This window comes from Capra hircus (genome assembly GCF_001704415.2).
Source record: "Capra hircus breed San Clemente chromosome X unlocalized genomic scaffold, ASM170441v1, whole genome shotgun sequence".
Classification (NCBI taxonomy): Eukaryota; Metazoa; Chordata; class Mammalia; order Artiodactyla; family Bovidae; genus Capra; species Capra hircus.
In genome coordinates, this window is record NW_017189517.1 from 28,525,713 (window position 1) to 28,542,003 (window position 16,291).

At 36.3% G+C, this 16,291-nt stretch overlaps 1 protein-coding gene across 3 annotated transcripts; it reads left to right on the forward strand.

Moving 5' to 3' along the window:
• Positions 1-10,618: 10,618 nt before the first annotated feature.
• Positions 10,619-13,477, forward strand: AGTR2 (angiotensin II receptor type 2). 3 transcript variants are annotated; one of them, XM_013976225.2, is made up of 3 exons: positions 10,619-10,681; positions 10,832-10,901; positions 12,138-13,477. In XM_013976225.2, the coding sequence occupies exon 3, from the start codon at positions 12,177-12,179 to the stop codon at positions 13,263-13,265; it is 1,089 nt and encodes a 362-aa protein (XP_013831679.1). In that variant the 5' UTR covers positions 10,619-10,681; positions 10,832-10,901; positions 12,138-12,176; the 3' UTR covers positions 13,266-13,477. The 3 variants fall into 3 exon arrangements, with proteins under 3 accessions (XP_013831679.1, XP_013831680.1, XP_017899574.1); XM_013976226.2 differs by having other exon boundaries at positions 12,141-13,477; XM_018044085.1 differs by lacking the exon at positions 10,619-10,681 and having other exon boundaries at positions 10,703-10,901.
• The last annotated feature ends 2,814 nt before the right edge of the window (positions 13,478-16,291 follow it).

Sequence of the window (16,291 nt, forward strand, 5' to 3'; positions counted from 1 at the left end):
GGATCACAACAAACTGTGGAAATTTCTTAAAGAGATGGGAATACCAGACCACCTTATCTAACTCCTGAGAAACCTGGTCAAGAATCAAAAGTTAGAACCAGACAGACATGGAACAACAGACTGGTTCAAAATTGAGAAAGGAGTTCATTAAGGCTATATATTGTCACCCTGCTTATTTAATTTCTATGCAGAGTACATCATGTGAAATGCTGGGCTGCATGAATCCAAAGCTGGAATCAAGATTGCAGGGAGAAATATCAGCAACCTCAGATATGAAGATGATGCCACTCTAATGGCAGAAAATGAAGAGGAACTAAGGAGCCTCTTAATGGCGGTGAAAGACAAGAATAAAAAAGCTGGCTTAAAATTCAACATTCATAAAACTAAGATTATGGCATCCTGTCCCATCACTTCATGCAAATAGATGAAGAAAAAGTAGAAACAGTTGCAAATTTTATTTTCTTGGGCTCCAAAATCACTGCAGATGGTGACTGCAGCCATGAAATTAAAAGACGCTTGCTCCTTAGAAGAAAAGCTATGACAAACCTAGACAGTGTATTAAAAAGCAGAGACATCACTTTCCCAGCAAAGGTCCCTCTAGTCAAAGCTATGGTTTTTCCAGTGGTCATGTATGGATATGAGATTTGGACCATAAAGAAAGCTGAGCCCTGAAACATTGATGCTTTTGAGCTGTGGTATTGGAGAAGATTCTTCAGAATCCCTTGGACAGCAAGGAGATCCAAACAGTCCATCCTAAAGGAAATCAGCCCTGAATATTCATTGGAAGGACTGATGCTGAAGCTGAAGCTCCAATATTGTGGCCAACTGATACGAAGAGCCCACTCACTGAAAAGGACCCTGATGCTGGGAAAGATTGAGGGTAGGAGGAGAAGGGGCTGACAGAAGATGAGATGGTTGAATGGTATCATCAACACAGCTAGTAAATGGTAAAACAAGGATCAAACCTAGGTTGATCTTACTCCAGGGTTTGTGTTTTCACTATTGTACTATATGACAAAATGTGGGTGAAAATAGATTGATGCATTCAAAATCTTTTAAAAGTGTATTTGATATAACATGTCTCAAAACCCTCTTTATTAAATTTATTTTTAATCTGTGAACATAGAGTCATCAGCAGTTGTATGTCTATTTGGAATGTCCTATAAATGTAAAGCACACAGTACTGTTCCTTCTAGATCAGCCTCTGTGATAGTCAGTCAGTTTATTACCTTGATCTGTCCACATGATCCATATGTTGTTTATCTAACCATTTGAACTGTCTGGTCCTTGAGATCAGTGATGGCCATGGTGTGCCTATCACTTTGAATATGTAACGTGGAAAAATACATTTGTCATTTCAGTCTAACACAAGTTACAAAAATAGTAAAAAGGACACAATGCAAAGATAAATTGCTGAAAGAGAGGAAGAGGAAGGGCAATGAAAAGGAAGTGGATGACAGAGAGGGAGAGGAAGGGATTGGACTCTGCCAGTGATAAGTGGCAATATAGAACCAGCATCAGTCTCCCAATACCCACCAGTCTACTGTGCATTCTGAAAGATTCTGCTTTCACTTCCCTCTCCTAGTAGAAAACACTCCAGAGGTCAGGTGAACCTCATTTTTTCCCTCCTTGCTCATCTCCTTATCCAAAGAATTCCCTCTAGGGCTTATTCATATTCACAAAGTCTGAAAGAACAAAAATTGTTAAAAAAAAAAAAAACATTTATTCTTTGTAATAAATTAGATGGGAAGTTCCTGAAACCAGGGGGCAAGTTTTATTTATCTCTGAGGTTCCAGTACTTGGCCTAAGCACTAGTACATGTTAGGCCTTGAGGAAATGTTTGTTGAAAGAATGAGTATTTTAAATTCAATATTGTAAAGTAAAATAAATAAATAAATATTTTTTTAAAAAGAAAGAATAAGTATTTTAATGAAGCTCAGACTATAAAATTGGTGTGGATAATGTAACAGTATCCTACATGAGCACACAGAGGGTTAGCATTATAAAATATTGAATCCAACTTTTCCAGTACTGACCCTATTTGGCCCAATTGGCTGGTGGAGGAGATCACTGTTTCATCCCTTCATTCTCCCTTCCAAAGAGAGAAGAACTCTAGCTTCTGTGCTTGAACTTCCAAACAAGCACAGAACTACAATAAATAATCTACTGGCCCAAATCACTGAAATATTCTCAAAGATCTACTTTTCAATAGCTGAAGCAATGAACTTGGATGTTCCTCACCTGCCTCCTCATCTGTTCTTTCTGCCTAGAATCACTGTCTTGTGCAGAGGAAAGACATTATTAGGTTTTTTTTTTTTTGGTGTTTAGTCACTAAGTTGTGTCCAACTCTTTACAACTACCTATCCCAATATTTAATGGAGCTCACATTTCTCTTTAACTCTATTAGTATCTTAGGATACCAAGACTTACATAGGAGTGCCTGTAGGGCCTGGAACTTCTCAGAGTATTTGGCAAAATTTCAAGGGGAAAAAATATTAATAGAAACTTTTAGAAATTTTTAACCTGATTAAAACACAAATTCATTTGGAAAGTATAGGACAAGTTGTATCTGCACTGTTCTTTTACTTTATACATTTTATAGTTTTAGATTTCTTTTTAAAAGATTTTCTAGTACTCTGAAGAGATTTGTATAGTCAATTAAATTATATAAACAAAGAACTAAACTGTTGCAGTTCAAGATCTTTTCACCTTACTGACTTCATCTTAGCTACAGGCATTTACTTTAAGATTCTGGAAAAAAAATCTTCCTTTTACAACATTTTTCTTGTGAGATTTTCCCTGAGTGTTATATTTACCAATTATTTGCTTTTGCTGAGCTATTCTGCTTTGAAAACATTTTTCTAACTGACTTTTACCCAGAGACTCCAAGAAGGCTTAAAAATTCTCCTTGAGTTGGGGAAATGAATTCATCTAGTGCCTCATATTTAACAGAATGGTATAGGAGAAATAATGGCTGGGGTTTGAGCATCAGTTCTATAATTTACTAGCTGTTTGAACTTGGGCAAGTTATTTAACCTCTTTGTATTTCAGTCTCCTAATTTCTCATTTATAAAATGAGGATGATAAAGGTCTCTCAGATCATTGAGAAGTACATGGGAAAATCGTGTCTAGTACCCAGCACCGTTCCTGGCACACTTCCCTGTACTCTATTCGCATTCTTTAATGTCAGCACCTCCCTAACAACCCCCAGGGACTTCATGTTTGGGGAAGTGAAAAATGACCTCTCTTCATAAAAAGGTTGGGAACCTTCAGATGGAATCAACCCTGGAGCTATGTAAATGATGTTTGTTTTTTGCATTAATGCCAAACCTTCTGACTGGGAGTTCAGAACAAATAGCTCAACAAAAATATATACAGTTAACGGGAAGTAGACTTAAATGAACAGTACTAAATGTTCACTGAATCAGTGTTTACTGCAATCTGTGGGGATTAATGTGATTGAAAATAACTAAACTACAATGAAAATTGTAATGTAATTTGTTCTTGAAGTTCATTCATTTACGTATTGATTTGTTATCTCTTCCTCTAGACAATGTCTTTTGGAATCTCTAGGCTACAACTTGCTTTTTTAAGCTTAAAATAAAAGGAGAATAGAGGCAGGGAGGGAGGAATGGGGAGCTACTTCTAATGGACATCATGTTTCTTTCAGAGGTGATGAAAATCTACTGAAATTATACAGTGGTAATAGTTGCACAACTTTGTGAATATACTAAAAACCACTGAATTGTATGTTTTAAAAGGATAAATTTTATGGTGTGTGAATTATATCTCAATTTATAAAAAATAAAGCTGAATAATTCAATTTTGACCTATATAAAACAGGACCAATATAAAACATGGTTGTTAATATTGTAATAATGTGCAATAACATAACTGCACAGAAATCTATCAACTTCTAAATATCTGAAAATGAACTGATTTCTTTGGGGACACATTGAGAATTATTTACAATAATAATTCTACTTTCAGTTATAGATTTTACAAATCTGTGTTGAACATCATGAATCTAAATATCTGTGCATGTGAGCTAAGTCACATCAGTCCTGTCTGATTCTTTGCAACCCTACAGACTGTAGCCCACCAGGTTCCTCTGTCCATGGGATTCTCCAGGCAAGAATACTGGAGTGAGTTGCCATGCCCTTCTCCAGGGGATCTTCCAGGCCCAAGGATGGAACCTGTGTCTCTTATGTCTCCTGCATTGGCAGGCGAGCTCTTTACCACTAGCACCACCTGTAGGACGGGGAATTCCCTGGTGATCCAGTAGTTAGAACTCTGCACTTCCACTGCAGGGGACATGGGTTTGATCCCTGGTCAGGGAACTAAGATTCCCCAAGCCAAAAAGAGAAAAAACAAACAAATGAATAAAAAACCCCACAAATATCTGTAAGATAAATGTCTAAAAGCTCAAGCAGTCTCAGAATTTCCAATAAGTCTGTTTTTCACTTCTTTGAAATTAAGACCCCAGAACCCCACCCCCATACTTCTTGTCATCTTCCTCTATCTTTCAATCTTAAATCATTTTATGCCTAAAAAGCAAAATATATCCAAAGATGTATATCATTTTGTTGTTTTTCTGTCCTTTTAGGGACCAGAAGGAGAGGTTGGGGTAAATGAGTCCCTCAAACAAAGCCAAATATCCATTTGTTTTTATTATTTTCTGTGAACTGATGGCCAGTTTTAGAGATATATTATTCCACCTTTTCCCCCTATCTTTGTTGTAGACAAACATCAGGGCATTGCTTCCCCTCCTGCTGCAACCCTCACCATCCTTCAACTTTGACAGTTTGTCTAATTAATCAATCAAGATCTTTAATGTCTTCTAGGCTGCCTAGAGCAGGGACTTGGCTATAGCTTCATCGGTAATAGTAATATTTAAAATAATAATTGGGTGGCTACAAGAAATTAGGGTTCAGAGAGGCTAAAGTAGGGGAGAGAATGGTTTTGGGGATCATCAGTCTGCTTCTAGAATGATAATGCCTGCTATAGAATTTCCCAGAGCTGAAGTAAAATATGCTCCCAGTTACCAGTTTTCCTGGTCTTATTTGTGTAGTCACCAAGCCTGATTTCCCTTCTTTACTGATATTGTGAAGGAGATAGAGAGTGCTTTAGATAAGGAACACAAGCCTTATGGTCATTGCAAAGTAGTATATCCCAATTATAAATGAATACATTAGCAGTCAAGGTGGTACATTAGTTTTCTAAGAATTTTGTTGGCACAAGTTTATTGCTGAGAGCCTGGGTATCCTGGGAAAATTCAGTTTCTGGACCTCAAGCCTGAGGACTAAACTTTAAACTTAATGGTTTGTTGATCTATTCCCCTATGAGAAATCCAACCAGGCAACATTTCCCCAGAACATCTTTGTTACCTAACAGTGGTATTTAAAACTTGATAAGAAAACTGGTTGGTTTGTTCAATTTAACTAACTGGTCATTTTGGATAATTTAGTCAAATTAATTGTAGGATTAAAAAAAAATTACCCACTTAGGTTCAGTGGCTATGACAGAAAAATTCACTGATAAAAGATTAAGTAGAAAAAAAGCAGAGTTTATGAACATACACATTCTGCATTTGAGTAGGAGAATTCAATCATGAGTAACTCAAATCAAAGGAGTCATCAGAGGGCTTATATAGCATCTTAACAAAGAACAATAAAATTGCAGAGCAGTGACAAGACAAAGGAAAGGGGGTTTAGATTCTGAGTGGCAAACTGTGGGAAAATAAATACAGTTGATTCTTGAACAACACGGGTTTGAAATGCAAGGGTCCAGTTACATGCAGATTTTTTTCAATAAATTCTATTACTGTATATGACCCCCTGTTGGTTGAATCTGCCAACATGGAACTACAGGTATGGAGAACCCAATGTAAAGTTACACATGGATTTGCAACTGCCCAGGGATTGATGCCCTATCCCCTGCCTTGTTCAAGGGTCAACTCTATATGGGGGAAACTAATGGAAGATAAAAATTATTTAGTAAGACTTGTTATGTAGATTCTTCTTGGTGTCCACCTCTGGGCTGATAGAGTCTAAAGTTTTCTCCTATTCATTAAGAATTCTGCTCTTTCTGGTAAAAGAAACAGAGACATATTTACAAAATTTTGTCCTGCTTTTAGGCAGATGGGGGAAGACAGAGAGCTTTCCTTGTATCTGCTTCTTTACAGTCTTTAGCTCAAAATAATCCTTATGCCAAAGTGGCATATTTTGGAATGCATATTGTGATACCCTACATAATCAATTTAGTCAGATAAGTAGGAGAAAATGTCATATCAGTTAGTTGATATTTTGAATGTGAACAAAATTACATGTTCATTTGTAATTGTTTATCTTTTCAACAGTTGGGTTACATACATTGAGATGCTATTTGGTAGAATTAGGGTGTCTTTTGTGAGATCCTGCTCTGAACATGATGCTCAGGCCTGCAGATGCCTTTGAGGCAAAGGGAAATTGGAACTCTTCCCTCTCCTTATGTTTTTGTGATCAGGTTCAACTGGAAGCAACTGGCCTCAGGAATGTACTGAGTCAGACATCTATTCATTTCACTGCATGGATTCCACCTTGTTAACTGATTTAATAGTCCTCTTACTCTCTGTGATGCCTAGGCAGTCAGTTAATTTGATACAATCACTCATATTGGCCATTTTACTGAATTTCTCAGGCTGGTTTATACAAAATGGTCAATATGATGGCTATTTCTGATCCTTATTGTTTTTTTCTCACTTGCTTTCATCCTGACATTCTTGTTCTCATTATATTGAAAGCTAAAGAGAGGCACAAAAATAATCTGCAAAGACATAATGACAAGGCAATCTTCACAACTCTCCCCTTTCAGGGACCCTCAGGCTTGGAAAAGTCCAGTGGTAATTAAAGTAAAGCTTCGCTATGGTAACTGAATTGAAAAAAGATTAGTGTTAAGTATATATGTGGGTAATGAGGTGTGCTTTGTATTTGTGTGTGTGTGTGTGTTGAAGTTGGGAAAAGTGGAAGTGCTACTGTTGAAGGAAGGGGGACCCCTTTCAAGGCCCGAGAGTGGGCTCTTGTCTAATACTCGGAAGTGAATTGTCCAAGGAGACACATGTGCTGACAACGCAAGAGATTTTATTGGGAAAGGGCACCCAGGCAGAGAGCAGTAGGGTAAGGTGATGGGGTTAGTTTCTGGCTTGTCTTTGGCCAATCATTCTGACTCAGAGTCCTTTCTAGTGGCGCACTCATTGCTCAGCCAAAATGGATGCCAGCGATAAGGATTCTGGGAGGTGGTCAGACATGTGGGATCTTCCTTTAACTTTTTCTGAACTCTTCCGATTAGTGGTGGCTTATTAGTTCCATGTTCCTTACTAGGACCTCCTGTCATAAAGTAACTCATGCAAATGGTTACTATGGTGCCTGGCCAGGGTGAGCGGTTTCTATCAGTGTGCTTCCCAGAACACTACTATTCTGGATAGGGACTCAGAGAGGTAGCTGGGGTGGAGGAAAATTAAAATAACGAAAAATAAACTAAAAAAGAAGGCTAGTATATATTTAATCATTTTATGGTCTGCACTTCTAATCGTCACCTTTATAACTAGGGCACATATACCCAGACTTGTACTTTATAGTTTCTTTTTTCCTTCAAAACCTCATCTGTGTGTGTGAGGATAAGAGAGACAGACGAGATTTTCTTTCCGAGATTTTCAGCAGAGGAGAAATTTCTCTGGAGAACTTCCTCCTTTTTTTTTTAAACCTGGCCCATTAAATTTTAGTGTTAAGTAATCTCACAATAAATGAAAAGTATTCACTAGAAAAAAGTTAATTCAATGTGATTTACCATTGTTTAATTCTGCTAGCCAAGCTGCACTTGTCCTGAAGAGCTACATAATTTATTCAAATGACCTGGGGCTTTAAAGTCAATCTTCCAGCAGAAAAAATTACTCTCTGCCCCCAGGAGAGTGAATTTTTTTGTGTTGTACTGTTCCTTCTGACTGACATTTATTTGACTCTCAAGTGTATTTACATTGTTGGGCTTAATTTGGAGTTCTTTACTGAATCAATAATATGCTATGTTTTTTTGATTCAAGTGGTATCAATATTATTATTCCTTTGCTTTTCCTTTTCTTTTTGCTTTTTTCTCCCTTATCTCTCTGTAGTTACATAGTTTTTCTTTGACCTGTGAAAATTTTTACTCCTAAAATTATAAAGAAACAGAGTAATTATCCTTTAAATCTTCTGGGAAATGTGTGCCTCTTTAAACCTTATTTATGTCAGAACTTACTGTAATGAAGGACAAAAGCTCTAGACAAGGTCTCCTACTCCTCGGGGGTGTTCAAGGCCAGGTCTCCCAGAGGCGAGTCTGCAGTTTGTTCTCAAAAGTTTATAGCTCACCTCCTGGCTATTTCTTTAAAAGGGGAATGAGAGGGGGCTAGAAATAGAGCAGGGTGGGAATCTGACCCATCGTGACCACTCAGGAGGCCCTGGCCTGGAAAATTCCCCGGTACATGGTAAAAACAAACATTTGAAATGGAGGGAGAAACCAGGCTTAAACAAAGAGTGAAACCAGTTCCCATTTAAACTCTCCTGCCGATAACCATATGTGCCCCCTCATTTGTTTTCCAAACATCAGTTTTCCATCATTTGGACAGAGCCTCAACCTGAATCTGTCCAGAACATAGGAAGAAAATATTTTGAGATTTCATAAAATGCTGTGTCTGTATATGAGGAGCATTTGCTCCATGTTCAAACAGTCTACTGAAAGAAATAGTATTGTGCAAACTTTTGAATCGTACTATATTTTTCAGGCAATGGTGACCTCTTCTTGCTGATCCCATCTGTCTGTGTACTATAGGATCAACTTCAAAATGAACGGAAAAAACAGACAAATGTCAAAAGCCATCTGTTTTGTTTCATGTCATTTGTAATTTGTCTTTTGTAACCCATCCTCCCTTTGCTGTGTTACTTCTGTGGGACCTTTACTTAGGTCCCCAGCAACCTCCTCAGAGCCTGCCTGCCCTCTTACTTCACCTGCAGCCTGCAGCCTGCAGCCTGGTTAAGTGCACTCTTACTGCTCCCAGAAAAAAAAAATACGATCAGTAGAAATAACTGGAATCCTTTATACCCATGTAAGTGTCCTGGGTTCTCTGGTTATCTGTACTCACTGCAGTTAACTAGTCATACATTTTGCCTACCTGTGGCCTCCATTTTGGGAAGAAAATGAAAAATATTTTCTCCCATGCAACAATCCTTCAAACTCTTCCCCCCTTCTTCAGTGCTTTTGTAACAGCTTATGAATGGCCAGCAATGACTTTTTTGTAAATGTTGCATGTTTTCTTTTTGCCAGGACAAGGGTGAGATTAAAGGGCCAGCTAATACTGCCTCCTGTACTGCGGAGGTTAAGACTCTGAGTGCTGACATTAGAGTGCCTTGGTTTCAAATCAAATGTTCTCATTTAATACCTATGTGATTTCAGAAAAGTTATTTAAACTCTGTGAGCCCTACTGTACTGATTTTTTTAAATGGAGGTAATATTAATAGCTTATAATAGTACCTAGTATGTGCTAGGCACAATTTTTAAGCACTCTAAACATAACAACACATTTAATTCTTATAACTCCATGATGTAGGTAATTAACATCATCCCCATTTCTCAGATGAGAAAACTGAGACATGAAGAAGGAAAGTAACTTGGCCATAGTCATGGATTTACTAAGTGGTATAGCTGAGCTTGTGAACCAGGTAATTGGAACCCAGAGGCCATGTACATACACTGGTATGCTATATTGCCTATCTATTAAAAAGTATTGAGTATAAAGCACTTAGCACAGTGTTTGGCAAATGGGATTTATCGTCAACTGGTATAATCACTACCATCACCTGTATTTATCTTTCTTTTGTCACTCTTGCTTCTACTATACTTATTGTATAAGGCTAACCACCCTCAACCCCACAAAAAGAAAAACAACAGTAATCTGGGCTGCAATAGCTGCCTAATCCTTCTGATGTTGTATACTTTGTATTTAATTACAAATATGATAGAGACCCATGAAAGGAGACACTGCTTGTTAATATTTCTTTTAGAAGACATGAGAATTATATCCTTCCTGTCACTATCTCTGCAGCAAAAGCCAACAAAAATTGCTTAACAAAAGGGAGAAATTTTAGAAATTTTAGACTTCAAGTAAAGTTGCTGCTGTTCTTTTATTAAACAGGGGTAAAATTTTTCAAACAGTAATGAAAGTTGTAAAAGATGCTGGTGGAATTTAACTCTACTACTAGAATAAATTCCCTACTCTCCACTCCTTAACTCATTTTAGAATGCCAGTATCGGGGTAAAGAAAGAGAAAATTCTGCAAATAATTATATTCTTCTTTTAAAGTAAGCCACTAACTTCAAAATTCTCTAACACATTTGTGGAAACTTCATTTTTTTGTTTGAGATTTATTTGAATGAGCTGTTATGATTGGAGACACTAAGAATTTCAGATTAATGTTTTGCAGCCAAAAAAAAAAAAACCCCACTGGAAAGCTGGCAAGTGTTCATAAGTCAGACCTAGAATTATGTAGGTTGAAGACTCCCAGTGGACAGACGGAATATATAAGAAGGAAACCAGAGATCTGGTGCTATTACGTCCCTGACTCTAAGGGAACGAATAAGCACAAAATTAAAAGCATTCTTCAGCCTGAAATTTTAAGGTAGGTCTCCACAATTTATACATACTCTATTTGGAAAGTAAAACATACATTAAATGAAAATTTTTTATGGATGTACTTTCCCTTTTTCCTGTATTTTAACACTGTATTTTGCTAAATTCCTAAATTATTAAACTACTGTTTCTCTTACAGGGGTGCACTTAAGAACGAAGCAAGCTGATTTATGATAACTAAGTTTTAAACACGAACAACAAGTCTTCAAGTGAGTATTTTAGATTCTTTCATGTTAATTTGTTAAGTCAAGATTATGAAAGAATAAAGCTCTAAACTAAAGTGATGTTTGTTGTTTATTAAGAGATTCTTTGCTGATTACATTTTCACTGAGTAGTTTATTTATATGTGTTTTGAAACTATCCAAAGGAATAGTCTTTCCCTTACTGTGTTTATATTCAGCTATTTTTTTTTGTTTTAAAATAATGTTGCTATTAAAAATTACAGTATCACAAAAATCTGAATATTGGTTATAATATTCAAGAGCCAAGTAGCACTGTTACTACTTAGCTGTTAAACTAAAAAAAAAAAAAAAAGCAAAGGAAAAAGTGATACAGTTATATTATGATTAATCATTGATGTTCAATTCTTATTTCATTGAACAACACAATTTTTCCTACTTGACCCTAAATCCAATTTTGCTATTTTTTAGTTTTCTTTTCATAATTAAAAAAAGAAGTAGCTTTTCTTTTATATGGATTAAACTTAAATATGCATATGTAAAAGTAATAGTCTCTATTAAAATGCGATGGGGGTTTTAAAAATATGCACATATTCCATAACTACCACTTAATTATATTATTATTGTGAAAACAATGGAAAAGTAGAACTATAGGCATTATTTTTAATTAGTAAAAATCAGCCATAACCCACCATCCCAATATGTTCCTTTTGCATATTCTCTGTAACTCTTTTGTACACTTACTTATTTTTTCCATAGTTTATTTTACTTATTTCTCCATAGCTGGAATGATTTGTATATAATTAGTTAGTTGAATAAGGCATTTCTCTATGCAATAGTAGGCAGTGGTGTGATTTCTAGAAAGTATACAGAGTGAGATATGTGCTCATGTGTTTTTGAAATGCTAACTTTCTTATTTCTTAGTTTCTTCTTATTTGTTTCACATACTTCCTATTCTAGCTAACCTTTTGAAATATTAATTTTCTTTAACCTTTTTGACAATAGAAAAGAAGGGCAAAAAGTAGTTTTGCTTAGAATTTTCAGTCTTGATGCCAGAATGTCTTAATTTCTTGGTGTTATTGAGAGAATTCTCTTCTCTTCTTCAACAAATAAAGTCTATTCTTATTTCAGAAGGCATACTTCTGTTTCCCAATATTTTCTATAATTGCCTACATTTTTTTGCTTTCAACAAACTTTTATAATACTAACAACTTGATAATATCTTAAATTCTGTATGTGTTCTACAAGTTCTTTTTTTTCCCCCAGAAGGTGTAAAAATTAGGAGCTGCTGACATTTCAATCAACATGAAGGCCAACTTCTCCCTTGCCACCATCAGCAAAAACATTACCAGCAGTCTTCACGTTGGATTTGTGAACATTTCCGGCAATGAGTCTACTTTTAATTGCTCACATAAGCCATCAGATAAGCATTTAGATGCAATTCCTGTTCTCTATTACATTATTTTTGGGGTTGGATTTCTTGTCAATACTATTGTGGTTACACTGTTTTGTTGTCAAAAAGGTCCTAAGAAGGTTTCCAGCATTTACATCTTCAACCTAGCTGTGGCTGACTTACTTCTTTTGGCTACTCTTCCTCTCTGGGCAACCTATTATTCTCATAGATATGACTGGATCTTTGGACCTGTAATGTGTAAAGTTTTTGGTTCTTTCCTGACCCTGAACATGTTTGCAAGCATTTTTTTTATCACCTGCATGAGTGTTGATAGGTACCAATCTGTCATTTACCCCTTTCTGTCTCAAAGAAGAAATCCCTGGCAAGCATCTTATATAGTTCCCCTTGTTTGGTGTATGGCTTGTCTGTCCTCATTGCCAACGTTTTATTTCAGGGATGTCAGAACAATTGAATATTTAGGGGTGAATGCTTGCATAATGGCTTTCCCACCTGAGAAGTATGCCCAGTGGTCAGCTGGGATTGCTTTAATGAAAAATATCCTTGGTTTTATTATCCCTTTAATATTCATAGCAACATGTTATTTCGGAATCAGAAAACATCTACTGAAGACCAATAGCTATGGGAAGAATAGAATAACTCGTGACCAAGTTCTGAAGATGGCAGCTGCTGTTGTTCTGGCGTTCATCATTTGTTGGCTTCCCTTCCATGTTCTGACCTTCCTGGATGCTCTAGCTTGGATGGGTGTCATTAATAGCTGTGAAGTTATAGCAGTCATTGACCTGGCACTTCCTTTTGCCATTCTCCTGGGATTCACCAACAGCTGCATTAATCCCTTTCTGTATTGTTTTGTTGGAAACAGGTTCCAACAGAAGCTCCGCCGTGTGTTTAGGGTTCCAATTACTTGGCTCCAAGGCAAGAGAGAGAATGGTTCATGTGGAAAAAGCAGTTCCTTTAGAGAATTGGAGACCTTTGTGTCTTAAACGTGAGAGTGGAATACATGTTATCAATATGGCTACTTGGCTTAAAAGATCTCCCTGAATTATCTTTTGATGGCTTTAGTAAAATAACAAATTTTTCCCCTTAATGTAATCTTTTCTCAGACTTCTAGAACAGGAAACCAAATGTACCTCTTAAGTTTTATCCTCCAGTGACTTTCAAAAATTGCCTCCTTTTTTTCCCTTCCTTGTCTATCTGTACAAGATGTCACTGGGGAGATGTATCTATAATCTAGAAGTAACTGGGAATTTATCTCAAATTATAATTAATAAGAAATTGTGAATGATGATTTGGGGTTTCAGATTTCTCTTTGAGAAGTTCTGGAGTCTTTGTTGATTTTTATATCTATTTTCCTCAAGCTTTTCTCTTGAACCAAGGCCAGTCTTTTAATTAATTGCATTATTTACAAGATAGTATGCTAAAAGGAATGCGCACTTCTACTTTATATTATGAATAATAATCTTTTTATATTTCACTTTAGCATAATTTTATATTTAAGATACGGCTACATATTGAGTAGGGCTAGGAATATAGTATAGATCACATGTACTCCTACATTTAACTTGTATTTATAATCACAAAAAGTGAAATGTGTAATAACATAGATCTGCAATAAACAAATATCTGAGTGTGCACTAAAGTCTGAATAAACTTTTTAAATTTCTATTTATTTTAACTGTTTGAAGGTTTCTATGTCCTCTGATACTTTTTCAAAAACAATAACTAAAAACTATTTAGTGTATAAAATGTAATGGTCATTTTTTACATCCTTGACCTTTTGGATTTGGTGCTTTGATTGATATATAGCAAGTTGACCTGAGTTTTATTATTGATGCTTTGGTTGTGGGTTGCTTCCCAAAATATTTGGGTGGCTGCTCTAACTCTTTAATTTGTAATAAACCCTTAACTAGCATAGGAAAAGGTTATCTCAGAATGGAATTTTGATACTCCAGAAGGACAAAGAGATCCAGCAAATGACAAGTTTGGTGTCACATAGCAAACCTACCTGTCAGGGAAATGCAACATGGCTTAGAAAATATAAACCATGGGGTATACTTAAATTACACCTGTGGATACTGTTTGTTCCAGAATTTATAGGATTCTGTGGAACTCTTCTATACCAGTGACTGGTGCATAGATCTCTCAACACTATTAGAACTCCTAAGTTTGAGAAATACCTGAAACTGAGTTACCTTATTTAGAGCGTGAATCCTAATTTTAGAAGTTAAACATTTCATTCTGCACCAGACCCATATTTTATCAGGTTATCTAGGACCTTCCTAGACCAGTACTGACCTCTAAGAGAGAAGTAAAGTTTCAGAAGCTTGGCATCTCCGCCAGATTTCAGGGCTATAGATCCAACAATACTCCTGATCTACTTTCTGGGAAAGTCCTTATTTCATGTCATCTACTATTATCAATAAAAACAAATAGTTAAATGTAAAAGCAACTATGACTTCATATTTTAAATAACTTTGTAAAACATAAATAAAAGCTTTGATTAGAAGATCATGTGCACTTTACTTTTTTGTTGTAACTACCTCAAGTTATAGATTCTTACCTTGTCTTGTATCCTCATCTTCCTTATAATCCCCACTGATACTTCTTAGTTTTACCTTCCATCATTCCTTATATGGCTTCTTGCTATACTCTTCTAGTCTCCCACTCTTGTGTCTTCAGCCATAATCCCTTATTAATTATCAAAGGAAAGCCCAGATTTCTTGCTATGGTCTACAAGACCACAATAAATCTGATTTTTCCCTGCCTGTCTGACTTTTTTTCCCCCTCTGCCATCTCTTCTTACACTGTATGTTCAAGCATCACAAAAGGACTCAAACTGCTTTTTTTCAAGCCTACTGCTCTCTCATGCCTGTCTGCTTTTGCCCACACCACTCTGTTTCTTTAACACCCCTCCAATTATCCCTGACCCTCAGAATGTCTCACTCAACTGATGAACACAGCTTCCAATATTCAGCTCATATCAGTTCCTCTCCCACAATAACAATTATGATACTAATTATAATGCAAACCTCCCTCCCCTGGGTGTTCCCTTAATGAAATGAATTATTTACCTAATCCTTGGGATTTTAAGACTGGCCTCCACTTCCTTGTTAGTGAAAGTGTTAGTCACTCAGTCCTATCTGACTCTTTGTGACCTCATGGTCTGTAGCCTGCCAAGCTCCTCTGTTCATGGAATTCTCCAGGCAAGAATACTGGAGTGGGTTGTCATTTCCTTTTCCAGGGGATCTTCCCAACTCAGGGATTGAACCCTGGTCTCCAGCATTGCAGGCAAATTCTTTACCGACTGAGCCACCAGAGGAACCCAGTATTGATCCCTAAGTAATTCTTGGGGCTTGGAATACAGTGGTCTTTCCTGGGACTAAGAAGAAATGTCATTTGAGAAGATGGTGCATGAATATGTGAACTCTGATTGCAGGAATGTACAAAGGTATAAATGTCTTCTTTTCTCTTTGAAAATATAAATTTCATGTTAAGTTTCTCAGACAGCAAACAAAACTGTATTCTCATTTTGGTTGTCCCATTTCCAAGTATTACCTAATTCGCTTTCTTTTCCATGGTTCCACATTTATTCATCTCACCCACATAATGCCCAAGAACCACATAGTAATAGTAATAGTTATTACTATTAGGTGAGCACTATATGATATATACTTTTATAAGTATTTTACTTGTATTATCTCATTTTATTCCCAAAATGATTCAGTTATTCTCATTTTACAAATAAGGACACTGAGGTACAGATGAGTTCATATTAATCTTTAAGTTTGTCTCTGATCAATGATCTGAGTAATCCTAACAGACGTATTTAGTAGTTTCAGTGAATCTTAGGCTACAAGCTGATATTTCAGACAGTCCTGCTCAGACTTTCAACTTTCTCCAAACCACACTGCTTACATATCCATGACCACAGTAATAAAAGAGTACTGGGCAGGTGGTATATTAGCACCTATGAAGAAAAAGAGAGAAAGCTAATGGATAAGGCTTTCTG